The 23055-nt window shown below is 48.3% G+C and overlaps 5 protein-coding genes across 5 annotated transcripts; 2 read left to right on the top strand and 3 right to left on the bottom strand.

The window, feature by feature from the left end:
- Nucleotides 1–4762: 4762 nt before the first annotated feature.
- On the top strand, nt 4763–6586 carry EV420DRAFT_1748212 (uncharacterized protein; the record flags this gene model as incomplete). Its single annotated transcript, XM_060480228.1, has 5 exons — nt 4763–4935; nt 5094–5251; nt 5306–5481; nt 5534–5814; nt 5869–6586. The coding sequence occupies 5 exons, from the start codon at nt 4763–4765 to the stop codon at nt 6584–6586; spliced, it is 1506 nt and encodes a 501-aa protein (XP_060330547.1).
- A 5574-nt stretch (nt 6587–12160) lies between these two features.
- Nucleotides 12161–13648, bottom strand: EV420DRAFT_1270566 (FAS1 domain-containing protein; the record flags this gene model as incomplete). Its single annotated transcript, XM_060467579.1, has 5 exons — nt 12161–12395; nt 12448–12680; nt 12730–13045; nt 13096–13369; nt 13423–13648. The coding sequence occupies 5 exons, from the start codon at nt 13646–13648 to the stop codon at nt 12161–12163; spliced, it is 1284 nt and encodes a 427-aa protein (XP_060330546.1).
- A 98-nt stretch (nt 13649–13746) lies between these two features.
- Nucleotides 13747–16444, bottom strand: EV420DRAFT_387716 (uncharacterized protein). The gene is made up of 11 exons (XM_060481945.1): nt 16315–16444; nt 16034–16254; nt 15922–15976; nt 15853–15865; nt 15643–15791; nt 15306–15590; nt 14714–15245; nt 14546–14660; nt 14208–14494; nt 14013–14157; nt 13747–13958 (listed from the first exon to the last, which is right to left on the bottom strand). Exons 2-11 carry the CDS (start codon nt 16041–16043, stop codon nt 13846–13848), a joined length of 1704 nt encoding a protein of 567 aa, XP_060330545.1. The 5' UTR covers nt 16044–16254; nt 16315–16444; the 3' UTR covers nt 13747–13845.
- Nucleotides 16445–16853: 409 nt separating this feature from the next.
- EV420DRAFT_1309016 (beta-lactamase/transpeptidase-like protein) lies at nt 16854–19222 on the bottom strand (the record flags this gene model as incomplete). Its single annotated transcript, XM_060468538.1, is given in 12 exon segments — nt 16854–16963; nt 16977–17064; nt 17120–17453; nt 17513–17666; nt 17727–17745; nt 17799–17809; nt 17865–17932; nt 17985–18103; nt 18158–18201; nt 18254–18581; nt 18632–18847; nt 18898–19222. The coding sequence occupies 12 exon segments, from the start codon at nt 19183–19185 to the stop codon at nt 16854–16856; spliced, it is 1779 nt and encodes a 592-aa protein (XP_060330544.1). The 5' UTR covers nt 19186–19222.
- A 1185-nt stretch (nt 19223–20407) lies between these two features.
- EV420DRAFT_1544512 (spermine transporter) lies at nt 20408–23028 on the top strand. The gene is made up of 12 exons (XM_060473239.1): nt 20408–20508; nt 20565–21037; nt 21091–21159; nt 21207–21293; nt 21347–21529; nt 21589–21654; nt 21705–21772; nt 21824–22063; nt 22118–22144; nt 22197–22285; nt 22341–22456; nt 22508–23028. Exons 2-12 carry the CDS (start codon nt 20790–20792, stop codon nt 22950–22952), a joined length of 1638 nt encoding a protein of 545 aa, XP_060330543.1. The 5' UTR covers nt 20408–20508; nt 20565–20789; the 3' UTR covers nt 22953–23028.
- The last annotated feature ends 27 nt before the right edge of the window (nt 23029–23055 follow it).

Here is a 23055-nt window from a genome sequence, read left to right as displayed (position 1 = left end):
AAAAAGAATGCGGGGAAAGAGACCTACTCCCTGAGTGATTCCATATGTATGCCAAGAAGCCGAAGAATGCAGAACAGCCACTGATGCGTCGTCCTTGGATTTCGGCCGATGAACCAGGATCGCGTAGCGCCAGGTTGGTCGGGACTATGGTGTTTCGTCCGGTCCATCTTCTGCAGTGGGCTTGACAACCAAGGCCAGATGAATCTAGTATCAATTAATGAAAAGGGTCCCAGATGTGTGGCGTACCCCGACAACAACGCTACCGTACAAACAGAAATCGAATGTTCACATGGGCGAAGAGCGCTCACAGTCGAGTCGTTGTGTTAGCCTATGTGCTTCAGTGGGTCCTACAATTTGTATTAGATATTCTTACCAATATAAAAACAGTAGGATTGAAGTGGCGTCGGGCTTGGACGGACAGTTGGGAGGCCCTTTGATGGTCGCACGCCATTGGCTCTTGACAGCTTCGCGGGACGCTGTAATTTATGCAGGGTAATGAGCACACATGCATGTATCCGAAAAAGGGATGAAAAGGAGCAATTTACTCGGTATGGACCACTACAGGTCTAGGAGACAACAGATAGGAAGAGCTTGTTCGAAAAGAGACAAACCGAACCGTTCGGAGAAATCTCGAATAATTTTCTTCCCCGGCCGAGCCTTTCAGGTTTGAATTTTAGCGCTACTTGTACTAGCTCCTGGACCTTTCACTCGGAGTGACAGACAACAAGGCCAAACACGAAGCCACGCCCTGCACCTCGATGTAGTATCTCTGCCACAACCGGGATTCTCCATTTCGTGAAATTGCGAAACATCCAGATTTTGAATCTCGCGTCGATAGGGACACTCCGCCGAGGAAAAGGAGTTTATGAAACCCCGAAAAACTCCGACCCAACTTTCGGAAGGCGCGCGGCCCGCCCATCCCGAACCGTATAGGTTAATTTTCTTAACTTGTCTGTGGATGTTCTGATCAGGAACTTGGGGACTTTTTCTATATTCCTCCAACAAAGATCTGTTGAGCCTCTTTCTAGGTACATTACTTCTTATCGCCCCTCTTCTTTTTGCCTGCCCTCAGGCCCCAGGGCCGAACCAAAAACGCCTATGGTCGACTCCTTGGACGGCACTTTGATCCATCGTGTATTTCCATCCTCCATCACCCCGGTCAGCCTGCGAAGTATCTCTCGTCTTGTCTTGGGCTTATCTGAATCTCGATTGCTATTGCATCCTACTCCTTCACCTTCCCACATTTAACTAGCCTATTAGACCTGGGCCTCGGAGCCTTTCAGTGCCTCTACGCGTTACGTGTCTCATCTGACCAGAGAGAAATTGATCATCGCCTTCTTTGGCAGATATCAGCCCTAGTTCGCGGGATTACAGCACGCGAACGAAGGGGGAACTCGATTCTCAGCCTCAGGACCCAGGCTCGTAGGCATACCTTGACTGCGCCTTTAGGCTTGTTGTGTCAGAGCGATGTTGTCGGGGATATTATTTACCTGTCTCCCGAGCCGTCCGACCTCACTACGCCTCTAGACTTGCCGCCCCACGGCGATTCTCTACCTGACCCCAAAGTCCTGTGAGGCCTCTGCTCGAGTCCTTCTCCTGTTCCTATGTCTAGACTCGATCTCCTGCCGTGTTTAAGATCTCCTTAGCTCAGCATTTATTATTGAGCGTCTCCTCGCAACCAGGCTGACTACATTACATCCCACCCATCAACTCGCGTACTATAAAATTCTCCGCCGACTTCCTGGACGGATAGCGAGCCGTGGACTGTCAGTAGTACTCACGCAGGTCCTTTCTCCCTTCGAAACGCGGCTCTCAAGCGCCAGGACGCGGCGATCTTCTCTGTCACTCTTGACTCTCAATCCCCGATTCCGAGTCGGAAACTAGAAACGCGGTACGGTGATCGAGAACTACCCGTTCACATTCCCGCGAGATGAATCCCACTGCGGCATGGTCGGATGCGGACATGCAGAGCACCTCAAGAAATGCACCCCACAAAAGAAATCTCCTAAGTAGCTCCGAAGACCCGTTTCATTTCTCATCGATGAGTAGAGCACATGTACAGAAGCTGTCAAGTGAAGAATTTTAATTTCTGGCGTGTTCCTCGAAGTGTGAACTGGAGTGGAGGCTTAGAGTCACTGCTCGTGCAACGGGTTCTGGTAGTGCAAAATATACCAACTTTTCGGGTTGCGACCCAAGTACCTCTCGATCGACATACCCAACGTTGCCTATGACAAGCATAGGATAAACGGCGACTTTTCTAGTCCAAGAAATTTGGATCGACGTCGCGTATGGCCCACTGGACTACGCAAAATGAACTGGCAGGACTAGATTGAATCCGAGGAAATAAGGAACGGGCTATAATTAGCTTACCGGTACCGGGGCCGTTACGGACCGGACTTGCTCTTTCTTTTCCTTTGACCCTCAAACTCTGATCCCCAGTACACCACCATTTTCCGTGTCACACAACCTGGGCGCCTCGCCGCTTTTACTTTTTCGCGAGGAACCAGACTTGCGGCGGCGGCTCCGAGCCTTACACTAGCCTGAGTTGGGATCCCACCAGTAGCAATATTTGGCATCGAAATGCTCGTTGGCGCTAGGAAGGTGTGGCTTCTCATCGCATTACATATTTAAACTTCTCTCTAGATACTGTCCAACTGGGGAAAATTGGACTCGAAGCTATTCCAATTTCAGTTCTAACCACGTTGGAACACTTGTGCTTGGTCTTTTTCGTCTCGACCTGGGGTACCACTACTGCTTCTTCTTCTTCTTCTTCTTCCTAATCGCAGAGCTCGGTTGCGGTTCTGTGGAAACAAACATAGAAATCAAGCCTCATTTTCCTCATCCTGCTGTGTTCTCTATCCACCACCATGCGCTTCTCGGCAGTGAACTTTTCCGGGAGATAGCGCGCCGGCGATATCGAGTCTCGGATGGGAAGGTCGCCTCATGACCAATATCTCCTTAAAGAGCCCCCAGCATTTCATTATTCGCCCCTTTTCAAAACATATCATGATCCGGGACCGCGCCACTGCCTTCGACCAGCCTATCATTTTTACCTCCCATTAATCTCAAGTAAGATTCCGAGCACTTTGTACTAGTAGGACTTGAGGTTCCTGTGCTTGTTCCCACAGATGACATCCTGTTTCCTGCTCAAAATTGGACAGGGTCGAATTATTCCTTCATCTGGCGTGATGGCATGCTCTATATAACGTAACGCTCATCTCGTGCTTGAAAATAGGACCTTTCGTACTAACGTCGAGCATCCACTTTCTCACTCCCCTCTCGCTTCCGCGACTTTGCGTAAGCGGGGTTGTTCTTGTTTAACGCCTGCGTACTCCCCTTCTCTGGAATGTCGTTTTTTCTTCCAACTGCGTTCTTCTAACGTACGATGATCTCCCTTCTTCCGGTTGAAAGCTTGCTGGACACATCGCCTCGCGTTTGTGATGTAAAAGTCGCATTCACAGGTCAATAAAACGCAACTTCTCCGCGATGTCTTGTCTAATTATGAGAAGGCATCCGCCACAGAATGCCGTTATGAACCCATCTCGGGTGGGGATGCTGGGTCGCCGCTCACTTGCGATATCTCTCGTATGTTCAAGATCCGCACTGGGCCCTTCCCGGACGACTTCGATGGGGAGGCACCTGTGCCACGTCGAGTCGACCGAGCGAACACGGGAGCGAGCTCTCTGGGGCTTCTTTTTCGTGACGGCTTCCTTGCCAGGCGCTTTGGGACCCGGAAATTCAAGAGGGAAAACAAGAGAGACTCGACGGGGGGCGCAACATTGGATTAGCGTACTCGATCGAACACAGTTTGTTTATTCAATAGAAATGAATATCATATAGGTTTTGATGATCTTCAACGTCGACGTCAATGGACTCTATTCTAAACGTGCAGTACAGCGCTTCTGGACGAAAATCCCATTCATTTCCGGTCTTCATCGTGTATATTGCTTACATAAATGCCTGAGATGTTTTGAGGTTCGGTCTGCTGGGCCGTTCAGACTCCGTGGCATTGGGTGTGCTCCGCGAAGGACTAGGAAGCAGGCACCAGTAGATCACCGGGTCTGGCACCAGTGTAAGTGCACAGCATCTGAGGGATTTGAAAGTGGATTTTGAAATGGGAGAGGAGGAGAAGCGATGGGTTTATCTGGCAGTGAATCTCTAGTGACGAAAGCAGGCTCGAAACAGCGAGAGTTGATGAATCAAGCGACGAACCCCGTTAGCACATATCACCCATAAAAGTCGTACATGGACGAGGGAAGTTTCCGAACCAACAGTCAGGGTCTGGGGTGCTTGTCAGGGTCCCTTCTGAGAAGAAATCAGAGAAATGGGGTTTCGAAGATAATTTACGCTTTTTTGGGAATGATCTCGGGAAAAGTTAGAGTTTGGCGAAGTTGATCAAATTAATGCGGCTTGAGACTTCTAGATATGGAATTGCCGCACTTGTCAAAAGGCTCCGTGGTGAGCAGCGGGGACCATAAGAACGAAGACAAGACAAGAGGATGAAGAGCATATGCTGGATTCTCGTGTCGTTCGGAAGGGATACGACATCAGAGACTTTGCTTGGAGGCGTCACGAGCTGATCCAGTGTGTGTCTTGGAGCCAGATCTAGACAAAAGTCGCGGAGAATTGGATGTAAAAGCCGACCAAGGGGGGAAAGTCGTGTGCCTGTTCTGTTGGCAAGATCAGGCGGTGTCTGAGAAGGCGACGAACCAAGTTAACGGTCGAGATCAAACCGGATTGTTTGCCAGATGCGAATACATACATGGCTAAAACGGCAAACTGGATGCGAACCTGGATTCGTACGTCAGGTCTGCTTAGGACAACCAAGAAAACAGACTGGGACTATTTCTTGAACACGACTCTAACTGCCAGTGCCCGTCCTGCGCTGCCAGCTACTCTCTCTTGCATTACTACCACTACGTTCCACCCGTCAGTGTGAGCGATCTAACTGAGACTTGTGTATCGACGCCGATCATCCCGCAATTGTCATATCCAGCCCTCTCCGCCCTACCTCTGTCTTAACTCCTCCTGCGTCCAGTCCTCGTCTCTTTCTTCTTTTACTCTTCATCTTTCCTCCATTCTGCCCGGATGAGTCCCTTTGACCAGTATTCCCTCACCCAGTTTCCAGAAACTGCCCCCGTGACTCTCAAGTCCGACAGACGCGACGAGAGAGGTTCCCAGTCGGGTTCAGATGACGGTTCCACCTACAACGTGTACAACGACCCCCAGAAGAGCGACGGGGACCAAGACGGTGAGTCGCGCGCCTTTACGTGTTCGCCGCCGAGGCTCACGAACGACGTGACAGATGATGCCGCCTTAACTTCCCAGAGTCTCAATGCGGATGGCACCCCCAAGCGTCCCATGAACGCTTTCATGATTTTCGCTCGCAGACGCCGTCCCCAGGTGTCGGCCGAAAACCAGTCCATGCGTACCGGCGAAATAAGCAAGATTCTTAGCAAAGAATGGTCCTCCATGTCACCGGTTAATTCATCTCTTGGTTACGATCGACTCCCGCTGAACCGTTCCTCATTAGAACGACAAGCAGTTTTATCTTGACCAGGCAAAACAGTTGAAGGAAACCTTCAACTCGAAATATCCTGATTATGTCTACCGGCGCCGCCCAAATAACTCTCGCAAGCGCCGAAAAACCGACGGTTCCGGCATGCGCGCCCCCGACGGGTCCTTGCCCCCCGACGCGGGTGACGACATGGGTGGCGATCTCGGCGAACCTTCCCCTTCTGATGGGGATGATTCACAAGCTGATCCCCTTGACATGGGCAGCTACTCAAGGATGAATCATCCCCTCGCACTACGGTGAACCCAGCTCTGGGCACGCCAGGCTGTCCACGTTCCCCTTTAACCCCTCAGAAATAGTCCTATCGCGATGGCCGTCTCCCGTATGAACGCTTGCACCACTCAGTATCTTCACCGCGTTTGTCACAATCAGGGGCACCTGCCTTCACAGTACCCGTATCTTCAGCGTCACGGCTCCGGTCACTACAACAACGACGGGTCCTCAACTTGGGAAACCTCCAGTAACCGTTCTTCTGGTTCTGGCTGGTTTGGGCCTCCTCATGATCGTTCTGCTACGTCCCCTATCAGCACAAAGTCTCAGTCTTTTCCCCCCCTATCCTCTCCTAGTTCATGGCCCAGTCCAAACTCTCCTGGGCCAGGAGCGAGCCCCTCAAGTTCGACGTCGAATAGCTACTCCTTCCCCACTCTCAACTCCCCCTTTTTCCCCACTCAGGCCCAACTAAGTAACTACCCCGCAGCGTCGTCGCCTACTACCACTAACGGGAGCACCAACTCGTCGCAGTACCAGCTCCCAGCACCTGAGGGGGGCCGGGGATTTGATCATCATCGCAGTTACACTCCGTCGAGTGGAGGGGGGAACGCGTATCCTTCGTCACATAACAGCTCGCGTCACTCCGCTGCTGCCGCTGGGTTACCTCGCGCCTTACCCCCCGTCACGTCCCTTCCCAACTCGCAGTTCCTCCATCATAACGGGTCGTCAGGCGCTACTATCCCTCCAGTATCTGCGATTGATGCAGGGTACTGGAACAGGGAACGGATACTTGATGCGTGATCCCTTTTCCCACGCGGAATTTTCGCCGTCGTCTCTTCCTCGCCTCTTGCTTTAAAATACAACGGACCATACGGTTTAAAATACTCACATAAAATTGTTCTCTGTAGTTCTAGTGCAACTCTCACTCTCGCTGCTGTCGTCCACGCTATCCCGTTGTAGTACTTGTAAGTTTCATTGGTCCGCAATCTGTTTTTTATCTCTTTTCTTTTTTTGGTTTTGGTTATGGTTTACTTCTTGTAGTATTTTTGGTACCTTTTTGTTTAGGGTAGTTTGCTGACATCAAACATACGCATCCTGATTAATACTTAGACTGTGGGTTTGGTTTTGAACTATGTTTACGTTCGATTGCTACGGATGCTGTCGCAGTCAGGGTGCATGGACGTGTCACCTATATATTTATACCTCGCTATAATCCCCGTGATTACATGATCGAGTGGAAGTCGAGTACCACCGCCGACGGAGCTGGGTAACAAGCACGTTACGTGGATGAAGTGGAAGTTCAGAAGTTGTGTAGCTGCATGTATATGTTCGATGATGCCGATGTTCTACCAGAATGTGTGCCAACCTTAAATAACTATAAGATAAATTAAGGTTGCTCTAACCAATAGATATGAGATCTAGAGCAAAAGAGTCACACGAAAACACAGGCCTCTTAGGATTACGGCCGTGGAAAGATAGTGATCCTACAAATTGGTGCGCACAGCATACTGATACTGATACTGATACTGATACTGATGGGAATCAACGGCAGCAGAGATAGGGCACACTGGCGGGTACATTGTGCATGGATCTATCTACCCGTCCTCTCGAAGCGTTCAGCTTTACCGGTTCAAAGTCCACGATCGGTAACTTATAAAAATGGTTGCCAAGCAAAAGGCACTTTCCGCGGTGACGCGTTGATGAAGTCAGTGGCATGGGCACATGCCCTCCACCGTAAAAATAACATCTGCTTCTACCTCATAAGCGGAGGTCTACATCGCAGGAGTGGGGGAATGTTGATATGGATACCCCGCCCAGGGCGTCACGCCGATTGCCATTTTGGTGCCCGACTATGGCCGAGTCATTTATCTAGACTTTGAAAAGCGGCCTCAGTTTCAAGCGCAACAAAGAGGCCAAGAAAAATCTCACCACCGTAACACTACGGCGCCTGATTGAGGTATAAGGAAAGAACCATCATTATGCAGCTTGAAACAAAGTGACAGTGATTGAGGGATCGCGTAAAAAAGAAGCTTTAGGCTGTACGAAAGTGAACGTGAGCGCCCGCCGGAAGCGGGTTTGAGTCGTACTAGTAACGCCCGTCTCGACGGCGCAGCAACCCCATGGGTGATAAGGATCACCACCCCCCAAGAAGAACACACGGTGCCAAACGTTGACTGGGATCGCACAAGTCATTATCAGTAAACGCGTACGACGAGGTACCGGCAAAGTACGTTCGTGAGAGTGGCCGTGAGTCAGCCGACCGTGCACAAAGCACCCTAGGCACTCGTGAGCAATTCCTAGAGACGGAAAATGATGCGCGTACCACCATGACGAAAACTCTAAGTATAGGTTTCCGGTACCGGTAGGTTGTTCGATTTTTAGTCGGCCGTGAAACATGATGCTCATGATAACATCTTTCGCTCAGTGGACAGGATACCAGGCCGCAGTTCGTACGTGGGTAAACATAGAAAGATGGTTATCCAGACCGTATGGTGGTGTTTCTTCGAGAGACGAGGGGGCGTTGCTTGCCCTAATCGATTACGGCCTAAATGGGCCCAAGGCCTGTGTTATCGGGAGCTTATCATGAGAGGCTCGACTCGGAATATTTCACGGTGGCATATGGTCACGGCGTATTGATAAGCGATACCATGACCGGACGTGGACAGCCTCCTCGTAGAACTCCAGTAGAAAGCACTCGAACACTCTGGAACCGATCTTGTTAGAAAGCACGGACAAAAGGCTAGATAAAGGAGAAAAGCAAAACGTGAGTTCCATCAATACTGGCGCTTGAACTTGAGACTCACTTCGGTGTATCAAGGTTGTGAAGATAAAGCAAAACAAAGGAAGGGGCTGTGCGGCAGGCCGCCAACTCGGCTTACCCATTCGGGGGTTTATATCTATATTTAGATACCACCACCACTTGAAAGGCGGGCCGAGTCTCGGCCACTAAGATGAACTGACGCAAAACTCATCGGGCGTTAAACCGACATCTCTCTCTCTCCGGGCTGCGGTGGGCATGTGCTCTTGCAAGGCTGTGAAATCCCGTGCTGGAACGAACGAAGTAGGACGAGACCACCTTCTAGAGGCTTCTGATTCTTCGAGCGTCATACCCGAGTTGAACATATCCAGGTTAATTATGAAAACCCCAAGGCGGAAGCTGACAGACTTGTCCTTTGTGCTTTCCGGATCTTCATCTACATCGTGGTGATTGACGGGGTGGTCGTGGGGTTCCAGTGGCAGGCTAAGGTCAATACGGAAAGATAGCCTGAGTGTGCCGTCATTGCAACCTCGTCGTGCTGTGAATTTTGTAAAGGCTGCTTTACGGTAGACCTCATACCTACTATCTTTATGTCAGTGTCGAAGAATGTTAGTCTTTTAAGTAGTTGGATTCACACTCAGTCTTTCCGACGAGAATTTCCGCGAAGGATAAAAGGGTCGCACGTGCGCTTAAGCTTTCTATAGATGCTTACCACTCATGCGTGCATTGCATATCTCGCAAGAAGGGCAGCATAACCTTCCGCAATTTTTTTTTCCGGGGGGGGGGTTAACCCATAGATTCTTTTTTAGAAATTTCAACGAGTCTATGACATTGATGTATACAAATCACAATTTGTGGGAGGTAGATTTGACTGCAATCCTGCCGGTGAGGGTGAGGCTAAAAGTAGGGATCGTATACACGTAAACTTGATAGTCAACTGACGGACCGACCGCTTAACTACAGGTCTTCTAAACCCTGATTCACTATTGGACATATCCTTTTGAGAACTTCGTGCATGGTTTTGGGAGGCTTACGGAGTATGGAGGAATTTCCCAACAGCCAACCGCGTATTTCTCGCAGAATACTCTCCGCAAACGTCAAGAGGCGTTAAGGAGTTCACAGCAGGAGGAGAATCAATCAAGGGGATTATGCATCAGCTGATCATGGGATGTAAGATCAAAGCAAACTCATTGATGATGAGAAGAATCACGAAGTAGGAAATAAACTTGTGTATCTGTGTCAAACAGATCGTGGAACACTTCTTCCGAACCGCACCAAAAGGAGAGGACAAACATCCGTTTTGCGACACACGGCCATCAGCTGCCGTTGGACTTCCGACCCGCCTTCCGGGATCCCTTATGAAACCTGCATAACGGAAAAGACGCATGTGCCTGAACACGATCTCCATCATCTCCATCAAGATGATAGGTAATGCACAGAAAATGGTTAGCCTAATTATCTCAGTCAGTCTGTTACGTGGGAGGAAGAAAACTCGGATTGTGAGATGATTTGATAGGTATTATTAACCACAGAATAATAATGCCCACGGACAGTTCTTTTCACGCGTTTCTGTGCTAGGGTAACTACATGCAGCACATGGAAGGTGACCCTGGGGACGTGACGATAGACGTTCGATGGTATTCGGAGTAGCGGTGACACTTCCTGGGGGAAGAATTCCGGATGATCGAGCATGCTCAAGACGAAGAGTCTCAATAAAGTTGCTTATGCCAAGCCAGCCGCGAAGAGAAGTCCGAAGAATCCCCGCCTAGCAAGCAGTAAACTTCGGCTAGATGCGCTGATGGCTATCGGAACGAAGATCGGATGTAGACATCGTCCCGGCGGGATCGAGGAATAAAATACGCGACCCCAGAGGTGGCAAAGCGGATATGGTGAAATATCGCCAGAGTCTCGCGGAGCGGGATTCGTTTACAGGCGGGCTGGAAGAAGATAGCCTGGATTCTTTCCAGAAGTCCAGATCAGAAAGCGAGACTTATTCGTGCCTGTGCTGCAAAGGATTGGCAAAAAAATTTGTCCCAGACGTACAGACTTCCACGTAGGCTAGACAAGCGCACAAATTCGCACCACCTCTATAGCGGCCTTCATAATACCTGAGACTACTTGGCGGTAGTCGGTTCAAATCTAGCATCGTGTCATTTGAGCAACGAGATCACCGGTATGTACCACGTCCTCGCGGCGGCTATCGTGGCCAAATAATCCAGCAAGCATGCTGAATGCAGGCGACTTCACTTCCGATGCAGCGCGGGAGCGTGAAGACCTTGTGCTGGGAGAACCCTTATGCACCTGACCGCCTGTTAGAGAATGGACTCCGACCTAAGCCGTTTACTGGGAGACGTAATGCAAATATTAGACTGATCGACAAAATACGGATCCGTTGGCCGAAGATAAGCAAGAAGAAATCCCCAGCGTCTGGATAGCTCGGATGGACCATCGTAAAGTGCCGGTTTATCCCAAGGATATACCGACTCGTCAAGAAACGAGACGTGAACTTTGTCACCGGTAAGAAGAGAGCCCAGAAAAGGTAGCCACGATAAAATCGGAGAAGCTGAATCGCCTGTGAGCCGATCCAGACCTACGGGTTGGCTGAGAGAAGATTCATCTTCTATCAAGCCACAAAACCAGGGCAGAACCCGCACAAAAGATGGCCAGATTGATATGTCAGTTCTCTGGATGAAGTACCATCAGTAACCAGTCGGATGAGGTAAGTTGGGGGTTTACGGTTTGTACGAGAAATTCGTAGTATTTTGACCTCGAATATCACAAAGCGGCAGCAATTATCCCTGGCAACTCGAACTCCTTGTAACCCAGCTGGAGTGACTGTTCAGTAAGCAAGAGATAATCGATCGCGATATTAGTTGTCTTGTATGATACCAAAGCCCAGAACATTTTACATCGGAGACGTCTATGGCGAGACCAAGTAAAAGAACCGGGTATTGCCGCAGACAAGTTGAACACCACGCACACGTGACTGAACCGCAGATTTCTTGTACTTCTATATATAGAGATACTAGTTCTGCGACTGCATAATAAAGCCGGCTTATCAACGTTTCTTTCCGGTACTTATACTTGGATTCTTATAGATGCTCTACAAAAGGATTGGTGTCGAGCTATAAATTTCTGCCTGGAAACGCATTTTTACAAGCTTGTCCTGCTTCCTTCCTGCTTGGATGTATTCTTTCCGCACTGGGGAGCCTACTAGTACTGTACCTTGGTATCGATATTTGATGATATTTAGCTAGCAAGGAAACGCCAAGATCCTTTATAGAATAGATTCATGCACTTATATGAAGAGCCTACTGCTTATATTTACTTACAATACTATGCGCGGAAAGATGACCTGGCCCCCTTTGCTTCATTCTCCTTGTAGCTCCTCTAATCGTGGATTATCGAAAGGCTTGAAATAATACCTCTACTCCTTATCAACAGCTTTCATTCTGCATTCCTTCGCAATAACATTCGTTACACGAATTTCGTTTTATTACGATTATACAGATTAGATAACTACCTACGCAATTTGTGTTTGCTAGTTTTGGATTTCATAGTCGTATGAGCATTATGGTACTACTAAGCTAAGACATAGTCGGTAAGTACGGAATGTTTCACGCGAACTCAACTACAACGGTCAAATATAAACCATACCCAGCACAGCCCATCCCATGACGCCTACAAACTGCAGCGAACATGGTATTAATATTGAGTTCGACTGTGGCGAGCTTGCCTTGAGCACTGTTAGTCGTCTCCGCATTGGTTCCAACGGAGCCAATGGCAGTCGGTTCCCCGACTGGTCCTGTCTCAGTCGTCGAACTTGCAATGAAGGAAGTAGCGGACTCATATCTGCGAGAGATGAACGTTAGAAACCAGAATACGTGAACAGGAAAAGGCTTACGCAGACGAAGCTGCTTCAGGATTGGTCTCTGTATTGTTCAACACCCGGTCGATCATGTGAAGAACGCCATTCTTGCAGAGAATGTCCGTTTTTATTATCCGAGCACTACTGCTCCCGCTATGCACAAACGTGCCGGAAGAGTTGGTCGTAAATGTAAGCGGCTCTCCCCCTGTAGAAGTCAGGTTCTCTGAGGGCGTGATTGAGGGCGAGTAAACGGTCGTTCCGTTGACTATCTGGATGGATGTTAGTCAGGTGCAATCGGAACGAATTGTCGAGACGTACATGATTGCTCAGAATGGATAGTAGAGCTGTTGTGTTCTGGGCTACTGACGTCAAGAAGCCTTCTAGTTCAATTGCTGCATTGTCGGGTGCAAAGAAAGTGAAACCGTGCACAGAATCGCCGTCTAACAAGTCCGTTACAGTTTCGTTGGTACCATTGGACGAGGTAACGCTTGTCGAGTTCAAAAAGCCGGCCAGATATGTGAGATTTTGAGCGGTGAGAACGTCGGATACGTTTGGCGGAATGAGGAGTATGCCGTTTATTCGATTCACGAATAGGTTTTCAACAACCGTACTGTTTTGAACAGAGACGCTGGTTCTAACCCGGGGCATTAAATACAAGTCAAAAGTAGGGCTATATGAACGTACGGTTGGTTGTACATCTGGACTGTACCATCAACAGAACTCCAAACAAGGACTTGACTTTTATTTCCTTCGAGCTGAACCACCGAAGGGTCATCGAGTAGAGTACGTCCGATAGTCACATTCGGGTAAGTTGCTGCCTCGAGTGTGGCATTTGTGCCACTGGTAGAGTTTGTGCCATTGTTAGAGCTGAAATTCCCTGAGACGATGTGGTACAATATCGTGAGGGCAAAAAGGTTGTCGTCACTGGATAGACTTGAAGAATTCGTGGCGTTGGCGACTGTAACATCTCTTCAGTTCTTCCTCGACTCTACAAGCATACGATAGACTCACATGCTTCGTTGTCTGGAGCAAATAGTGTATAATTGCCCAAGAGCAACCTCGCCAGAAGGGCTCGGCCTATGACCGTGTTGTTGAGCCTGCCTGCTTGTGAACCCAAGGTAGTAAGACCAGTGCCTTGAAGCGCCTGACCGAGACCAGTGAGATATTGCGTTGTATTATTCCAAGCGAGAGCAGGAACTTGAAGAGCAGTGACGAGTAGTGCTAAAGCAATAAACATATTGGCGATGAAGGAGGATGGTAAGCATCCAAATGAGACGGCTGTTTATAATGTTTGAGAATGATATTGATATTTTGGGATAGCCGAAACGATGAAAAATAATGACCAGGACTATGACCAGTCGTCGTCGAAAATGATGTCGATGGCCCGATCGACAATTACAGGTGACCGTGCCGATCCACGTGTGTTGTTCCCGCTCATTCAAATGGAGTTGAATCCGCCGGCTGCCACACAAGTTTGTCACAGAGGCGGGTAGGATCACAAACATCCGAGGACGCGCAGTCTTCTTCAATTTGAGCACCACAGTTTGCTGCATTCAAATTTAGAACTTCCTGGAACTCCTGCGGAAGGCATGACGACTCACCGGCCAATGGAACATATTGACCCAGCGACTTCAAGGCACTCACAACGACGTGTAGAGATAACTTTGTTTGGAGAATTGGATACCTCTCGGATCCGCCGTGATGGATATTCCATGTATGAGCTTTCGCAATTGAAGTCCACAGAACCTAAGAATAGGCTGTCAGCTAATGAACGCAATGCAAGTAGACTATCATACAGAAAATAAAGGGTCCAAATATTCGTAGGCGTCATCGCTGAGGTCGGAAATGAGGGAGGTGGCGTCCAGCGACGCTTGCAGGGCGTCGGTTGGATTGTGGATTCGATTAATGTTGATCATTGAGACATAGACAAGGGTGCGAATGAAGAAAATGTCGACATCCATGACAGATTTTGGAATGTGGGGCGAGCAATCGCGAACTAAGGGAAGGAACACTTGTATACGCTCCAAAGCATTCTTGACCGAAGTAAAGTTATACCAATATTCCGTATCATAAATATTATTGTCTAGTTGCCCTATGGTGAGATCTTGTCTATCAGGAAAGCAGATAATCTGACCTGAAGAGATGCGTGCTGCCTCTTCGTACAGCGCAGCCACTTTGACCTTCAAAGCTGGTATTGATGGTAACGCCATGATTTCGCCGAACAGTGAATTGGTATCGGCACTGCTTTGCTGTCGCAGACGGAATGAGCACTTGTGTTTATAATAGATAAAAGAGGACATACATTTGTAGGTAGAGGCGTTTCTATTCTAACTTTATAGTCACTGGAACGAGACAGTAGACTCGGAAATCCGGTTGCCGCAGACCAGCAAGTGTCAACCATGAAAATTTGCCAGAACGTCGATACCCTGTCGTTGATATCCATGCCAGTATGTGTGATCGAGTCGGGCAATCTTCCAGAAAGATCCGGCAAGCAAATTCGATGAAGCCCAATGGACAACGCCAGCCGTGCCGCGGAAACAGAATGCCGATATCCTTCCGCTATTTGCCCGGTAGAGTAGAAATATAGGGCCAAAAGTGAGGATGCTCGGACTACATCAACAGTCCTGTCATGTCCGGCAAGTGCTGATGCAATACCATGTAACGCCAAGTTCAAGAAGTGGGTTTCCAAATTCGCCAAGTGTGGGGAGCGTGTGTAGTAACATCCAAGGAAGTACACGGCATTCATGAACGCCGGATGCCGCTCTGATTCGGTAATCCCTATGCCACATCCTTCGAAATAACACTGATGTTGATGGGAAAGAAAGGCCTCGATGCTACCGGTGATAATTGCTTCATGGGAATCGAGGGGAAAATATATTTATCAAGATACTCACAGTATTGTCTTTACCTTTGGAGGCAACGAATCTCCGTTATTCGGGTAAGTCACGCCAGAATATGTAGAATCCCCGAGATAAAGCACGGTCCACGTACTTGTCGAATCTAGGATATCTAAGGCCGCAGTGTTCGTTTCATCATATGATAAGAATTCTAGAGTCGAAGACGAGGGTGATTCTGAAAGCGAGCTTGAAGAAGAAGAGGCAGAGGGTGTGGTGAAGATAGACTCCAAGGTAGACGTTGTAACCTGCGGTTTCAGGGGAAAGATCTTTGAAGGAAAGGCACTGGAGAGATCGCTTCAGAGCGCCGAATCTGGAGTTGCGAGAGAGGTGTCACCTAGTGGTTTCTAACTCAAATAGATGCCTTCCCAGAACTGAAACGTTTTGTCGCGAGTGCTTTTTTCGTTTCAGGCCAGCGTACTGGCATTCGTCTTCTCGATTTGCTTTGATGCATTGCTGACACACCGGGTGAGTACCGTCACACCTCTGGAAATGGAAACCAAGCCAGTCAGTTGGCACAAGTTCTTGAGCTGATATAAGACCATACAGATTTGCGTTTTCTGTGGGATGAGAAGTTTTAGTCGGCAATTTCAACCACAACGCCGAAAAAGCTTACCTGCAAGCTAGACAGGCAGTCCCTCTGCGTAGAGGAGGCGCATTTTTGCGGGGTACTGAGGACATGGCTGTGTTGGTAAAGAAGGAGAGATGAGCAGGAAAAGCACATAAACACCTCGTCATTTTATATCCCAAATCAGGGACGAGTAGATTGGTCACTTCCTACCGAAACAATCGGCAACACGACGTTTCCAGGTTCGTAGCACGTTGACTGATGAAGATGCGTTTCATGCGCGCCAAGAGTGTATGAACACTGGTGATTTGCAAAAGCCATATACGGTCATCAGGTACGGCACACGGAAGGGGGATCTACAAGAAATTATCTTTCTGGGACCTAGTTGCCCTTGCGACTTGCAAAAATCAATGATGTGCAGTAAAATAGTTCAGTGCTCACCTGTATCATGCGAGTTGGGGCTAAAATCGGAGCTCCTCCATGGAACTAGCGATGCTCAGGAAATAAATGTCAGTTAGCTTAGCGTCAACCGTTTTCCGTGTGCATGAGAAATAAACCTTCAACGGAATGAGCGAGAGGAAAATGAACGGAACTCGGACACATCAAGCTGTGTAACGTTAGATCCGACCTGAAAGCCTGATTCCCGGAGTGGGCGGATGTGAAATCCATCACTGCTTAACGTTCATCAGTGATGCTACAGACTAGACTGATTGCTCTAATAAACAGTCGTCGTCCACTGCAATAGTTAGTACTATAGTAACGTGTGGAAACGTCTCATCTGAGTCACAGGATCGACGGTTACTAAAAAACTACATATTTAGCCGGGCGGGGATTTGGGGGAGCTCGGACGCTCTGAAACTTTCTTGAACTGGAACAACTGGCGGAGCTAGGGTGCTAGAATACGGAGATTCGTTAAACGACGGACACAGCAACCCGGGCGGCCCGAACCACCCGACTGCCTTCGAGACTATGGAGCCTGATCAGAGTTTGTGAAACCACACCTCTGCGCGGTCTTGAACAGTCGCGCCCTTTCTCGAGCCAACTTCGGCACTTGCTCCCCATATACCACCGGTCAGTCCAAAACCGCGAACTGAGCGATGCACTTTCTCGGTCAAAGGAAAATTCCGCAGTCACGATGCTACTCTCATGCACTTCTGCAGTCCAGAACGGTTGGGTATCGTTGATTGTGTGCTGCAACATCAAATGAAAAATTACACGCAAAAAAGTAATTGTTATATATACGCACTCTACTTTCGAGAGTGCTGACATTGAAAAGGTTCCCGTCAAAGTGAGTCAGCATGATATGGGTGGACCAGGCCTTATCCCATTTCGCTAGGAGGGTCGGTATCGAGGTATTGACGGCGCCCGGGAGTACAGTCCATGAATCGTGGCATGGTGACGGAAGGTCCGATGTTGTTTTGTTCATAAAAATGAAACAGAAATCGATTGTGCCGTACCCCGAATTCTCGTAGGTACCACTGAGTGCATCGAATAATACCGACGGTGGTCGCGGGTTAGGCGGCTTTGAATGGGAGTCACGGACGAGCGCCCGGTATTGTCTTGTGACTTCAGATTTTATTCTGTCAATTGTTCCTGAGAGTTGAGAACAGGTAAAATGATAACATGGCGGACAATTGACCTAGTGTTCCAATCGATAGGGGGAAGGCCGAAGGCAGCATCAACAAGATACCACTTGATGATTTCATGGAGCATGCTTCCATATTCGTTGTCATTTGAGAATACGGCGATACCCAATTTATCGGAGGGAAATCGAGATATCTGAGTCATAAAGCCTACAAGTGATAAGGTCAGCATTCACTGAAATATTGCGGGGCTTTGGGAAGCTAATTTACCTGTGGTAGATCCACCATGCTGCCAAGTCAATGTTCATCAAAGAGCACACCGTAAACTATTCGGTAGCTTGCCTCTATGATTTCTGTTGGGCGTGACCGTCAATTAGTCGTGTTCGGGGATGACAATACAGTACATACCATGTCCTCTGTATGTATAACGGGATTGAGCACCGCCATAAACCACAGATGAGAGCTCGGGGTACAGGCTAAATCAGGTGTCAGAGAACGTCGTGCGACAAATTACATGTAGTCACGAACGCGAAACCCATTTGAACTGTCTTTCCAGTAGTGACCTTCTGGATGACATCAGGTGGAATGACACACTCTTTTGTGACGGGATTTCGTCCACCATCGAGCAAAGCCTGGAGCCAAGTAGCCTAACGGGAAATGAGCATGCTAAGACAAGGTGAAGGAGTAGAGATATCCCTGACGGCATCTCTAGCACTACTAATGATCCCCCCGGCACCAGATTTGTCTGGGCATGCATGAGTAACAATCTCGGGATAAGGTTGCGCAGTAAAACTTACAGTTTCCATCCTCATCACCCGCCAAGAACCAGCTAGGGTGCCACATCGCTCTCGGGGTTCCCATGCCGAATAAGTTCTCAGTTTTATTAACGCCATCTCGCGCCATACCCTGCACCAGATTGCCGCTTGCTCGGGCGACGTCCACGGAATAAGTCGTCGAAACCAGTCCTAGTGGTTCAAAAATGTGTTCCTTAACATAGCGGGCAAAGGGTGGCTTGTGCGGGAGGAGAAGTTCCGGTAGATAGGATAAGAGCATGTACATATTGTTGTTGTATTGATAGATATCCCGGAACTCAGCAGATGGTTCGAGGTGTTTGAGTCTTTTGAGCTGATGAACGCTATCAATTGTCTGTCAAGCAACACAGACTTGAAACCTACGATGGAGGTAACATTATCAGTTCTTCCATACATGAGATCATGGCGGGGGAGCCCGGTACGGTGGCTCATAAGGTCGACAATGGTACTCTGAGATGACGCAATAGGATCTTTTAACTCCCATTCCGGAACGACGGATGCTATCTTTGTGTCCCAGGAGATACGATGTGGTAGGCTTTCGTTGGCAATCAAGAGACCTGTAGCAATAATATTGAACAACTTTTACGTCAAAGTGAGAAACATTTCTGTGTCCAACATAATAAACTTACCTTTGAATTTGACGCAATATAAAACAAAGAGTCCTCTGTCATTTGCCGACCATCGACTGATGCATTTCCGTATCCCTTAGTCTCTACGGTCCAGGTACCATCACTGTCTTTTTTCACAACAGCAACACTGACGCCGCCCGGTGTATTCCACTCCGCCAAAATATCACTGATAAACGCGTCAACGCGGGGGGAAAGCACCGGGTTTCGCGTCAGAAAGAGTGGATTCTGCTGCGTCGATGCCAATGCACACAAATACAAGAGCAGGAATGTCACTAAGCCGCCAACCATAGCGATGCCAAAGAAATGCTCGTTATGATCGAGGGGGAAGGCAAACACGGAAATTGCCGTGCTGATGGGATTTTGCTGACTGCAGCGCCAAGAAAAATTTCACTGATTATGATCAACGCGAACATGATAAGAAAAAAAATGAGGTAACATCCTGTCCATCATTTTTGGACGTTTCATTCTGTCTTTCTTGCTCCAATGGCGTAGCCGTTTTCTCTTCCTTCACACGGAGACAGGACTCCTGAATACAGGTTGGGAGGCCTTGTCACATTCAGCCCATAATTGATCCCAGAAATCATGGACGCAAAGTAGATAAAATCGGGCGATTTCCCCGAACATGGCCTTGGCTAAATTTTTCGAAATTATCCTGGATTGGTACCAGGGCCTCGATAATACCAATCTTTGCTCGGACACGACGATATGACTAGGCTAGCGAGTCTACGATATGACCTCGAAAATGATCATTTTTGCCCAGACGCGGTGCTACGTTGCTACAAAGTGATTCCCACTGCCCTGAAGCTACGGCGGAACATCAAAAATCTATAACTACTGCTACCTGCGACGAGAATTAACTTACAGTATTCCTGAGAGTGTCTCATAAGTAGAACACGATGCCTGTGAAATTTCCAAGAAGCGCTGGTCCGGGGGTAGTTTTAAAGATGGACCATCCGGTAGGAGGCAGAGGAAGTCGTCGGGAAAAGCAGTAGGCCTACCACTGTCGTCACCTTTCTGGACGCCGAGCTTAGAAGGCAGCATATTTTGGATGGCAATGTGTCAGAATATCTCTGGTAGATGTCCCAATCTGGGCGACTAATGGGACCAAAAAATCCCGGGTCTTCCTGAGACGCGCACTAACCACCTGTATGATCAAACTCTGCGCCACCAGAGATATTGTGGCGAAGTGGCGTATGTGCCTTATACATAAGCGAGTAATGAACGGGAATATGTGAGGGGATCCCGACATCAATCCGACATGGATTGTGATGGTAGAACGAGTTTGTGTGAATCCTGTGTTAAAAAATGTCCCGACAAAGCAGTGCCAAATGGAAAGTTCGAGGTGTCTGGTAGCAGATAGTAAAGTAACCAAGGGTAATCCTCGTGTAGATAATAACTTCAGTCGGAGTCAATGATAAAATCAGGTACGAGGAAGAAGAACCTCACCTTCTCTTGATTTCTGCCATTTTTCATCGAAGCGGCGGTTGCCGGATTTACCTTATCGAGGCGGAAGCGAAGGTCGCGGACAAATTTCAAATTGCTTGGTTGAATAACCGACGCGACAGCGGGATTTTACCTGGAAAAGAACTACTGTAGCATGATAGTCGAGAGGTACGACTTTTTATTCTTTGTTATGTCTTTTCTAATGAGTATCTGGAATCCACAAGGATATGAACAAGCGTACCTATTACGTGGCTCGTTGTCTATCATGTTCCATGCACTAACGGGCCCTCCGCCCAGCAAAATCCGGGACATCTTTGGGCCATCTTTGATGTTCACGTATGCAATATTCGTGATTTTATGCCGCTTGTCTCGTACTACCGGATCCTCCGCGTGGACTATATAAATGCCAGGATTTTTTTTCGTGGTCCTTACTCTCACCCTTCCCCCTAATGCCTTCCGAACCACTAGAGGCGGAATTCATTTCCCCCCCTGCGCTCACACAAGCTCAGGAAGAAGAGTTTCGTCAACTGGATCTAGAGGGCCCTATTCCTCTTACTAGGACAGCGACAGCTGTCAGTGGACCCGCACCAGACCTCGGCGAGTTAGAAAGAGGATTCACTCGCAATGGTATCCACGTTGTGGTATTCGAGAAGGGAAAGGGGGAAGATCCGCGAGAGTTTGGACGAGCAATGAAGTGGTATGTTTGCCGCCTGGTCGTTTTTCATAGACTCATCCATCTTCCTTACTTAGGTACATAACTCTTGCAGTTTCCTTTCTGTGCTTGTCTGTTGCCATCGGTAGTTCCATAATTACTGGAGAGTAAGTGTCTATCCGCTTGTAAAGGATGTGTTCTGACACCTTCGCAGTATGAAGGGCCCTGTAGAGGAATTCGGCACTACACAAGAGATTGTCAACCTCACAGTAGCATGTTTCGTTATCGGCTTTGGCATCGGGTAAGTTATTTGATCGCATCATGCACGTCCCTCGGTCCTGACATGGTTGATAGACCACTGTTCTTTGCCCCATTATCAGAAGTCGTTGGCAGAACACTGATGTACCAAGTCAGTATGCTTTTCTTCTTCATCTTCACGTTGCCCAGCGCTCTCTCGAAAAATGCGGCCACGTTGGTTGTTGCCCGCCAGATTGCCGGATTGGCGGCTTCTGCGCCCATATGTAATGTGGGCGGAACGTCAGTGATCATCCAGCCTTTTGATGTCCCATAATTTTACTGACCATCCGTATTTATAGTGTCGCCGATATCTGGGCCGTCGAGGAGCGGGGGATCCCTATGGCGGTGTTCTCGTTCACTCTATTGTGAGTCAGAGTCGGCTATGATCGATTCTTATCCTCATCCGTATTTATAGTATGGGTCCTTGCCTTGGACCGCTCTTTGGAGGGTGGATTGCCGAGAAAGCTGGCTGGAGATGGATGTGTACGGAGATTCTTGTTGTTATTCGATCTCGATACTCACGTTTGCCTGTAGACTGGGTTCTTTTCATCTTCACTGGCGTATGTTTCGCTTTCACGTTGTTCATTCCCGAAACGCTGGCGTCTCTTCTTCTCCGTCGTAAAGCTGCGAAGCTACGGAAGTCTACAGGAGACGAGAGCTACCGTACACTCGAGGAGCTTGAACGTGTCCCCTTTTTTGAGACCTTGAAGATCTCCTTGCTTAGGCCCATTGTAATGCTGGTAGCCGAACCTATCGTGGCCTTGTTTTCTTTATGTGGGTCTCGGAAACTATTTTCCCTGTCATATACTCATATGTTCACCATGACAGACCTTTCGTTCATTTACAGTCTCCTGTGTACGTTTATGCTCTCGATATGCATCAGTGTCTCTAAACTTTCTTCCTGTAGATCTCTTCTTCTTCGCATTCCCAATTGCTTTTGAGGAGGTGCGAGGTTTCGGTATGGGTATGACGGGAGTTACATTCGTTAGCATCATGGTATGAGTGCACAATCTGCGTCCTGGGCCGTTTATTGATGTCTTTCCCTAAACAGATTGGTATTGGGCTTGCTATGATGCTTGTACCCTACCAAGAGAAGATTTATCGCAAAGCTACGGTCTATGGCACATATCCTGAAGCCAGACTTTTCCCCATGATGGCGGGAGCAATGTCAGTCTGCTCTTAGCCTTTTATTTTCTCATAGCTCACAGAGTCATACAGCATACTACCTATCGGGCTCTTCATCTTCGCCTTCACTGGCGGATACTCTTGGGTACACTGGATAGGTCCTTGTATATCAGGAGGCGTTTTTGGATTCGCGTTGATTATCATTTACATCTCCGCCAACTCTTACATTGTAGACAGCTACAGTTCGTTCGCAGCCTCGGCTATTGCTGCGAAAACGTTCTTGCGTTCGGAGATTGGCGCGGCGGTACCGCTATATTCCACGCAGATGTTTCATAATATGGGGTTTCAGTATGCAGGACTGTTGCTGGCCCTGGTGTCGGTTGCGATAGCGCCGATTCCATTTGTGTTTTATGTTTATGGTGAGAAAATCAGGCAGAGGTCGAAGAAGGCCACACAGTCTGTGAAGATGTCCGGTCCGGCTGCGAAGAATTTAGACGATGACTTAGAGAAGCCTGCACAGGATGGGAAGGCCGTATAGATAATTAGAATAACTGATAGAAATGGACTGTAAAATAGATATTATTGGTACGGTATTACGTAATGAAATAATGGGCTGAAAGCCTCTATATCATGATCTGCAT

The sequence above is a fragment of the Desarmillaria tabescens genome (genome assembly GCF_030435595.1).
Source record: "Desarmillaria tabescens strain CCBAS 213 chromosome Unknown EV420scaffold_18, whole genome shotgun sequence".
NCBI lineage: Eukaryota > Fungi > Basidiomycota > Agaricomycetes > Agaricales > Physalacriaceae > Desarmillaria > Desarmillaria tabescens.
The sequence above is the reverse complement of the archived record's forward strand: the minus strand, read 5'-3'. Positions and strand labels throughout refer to the sequence as shown.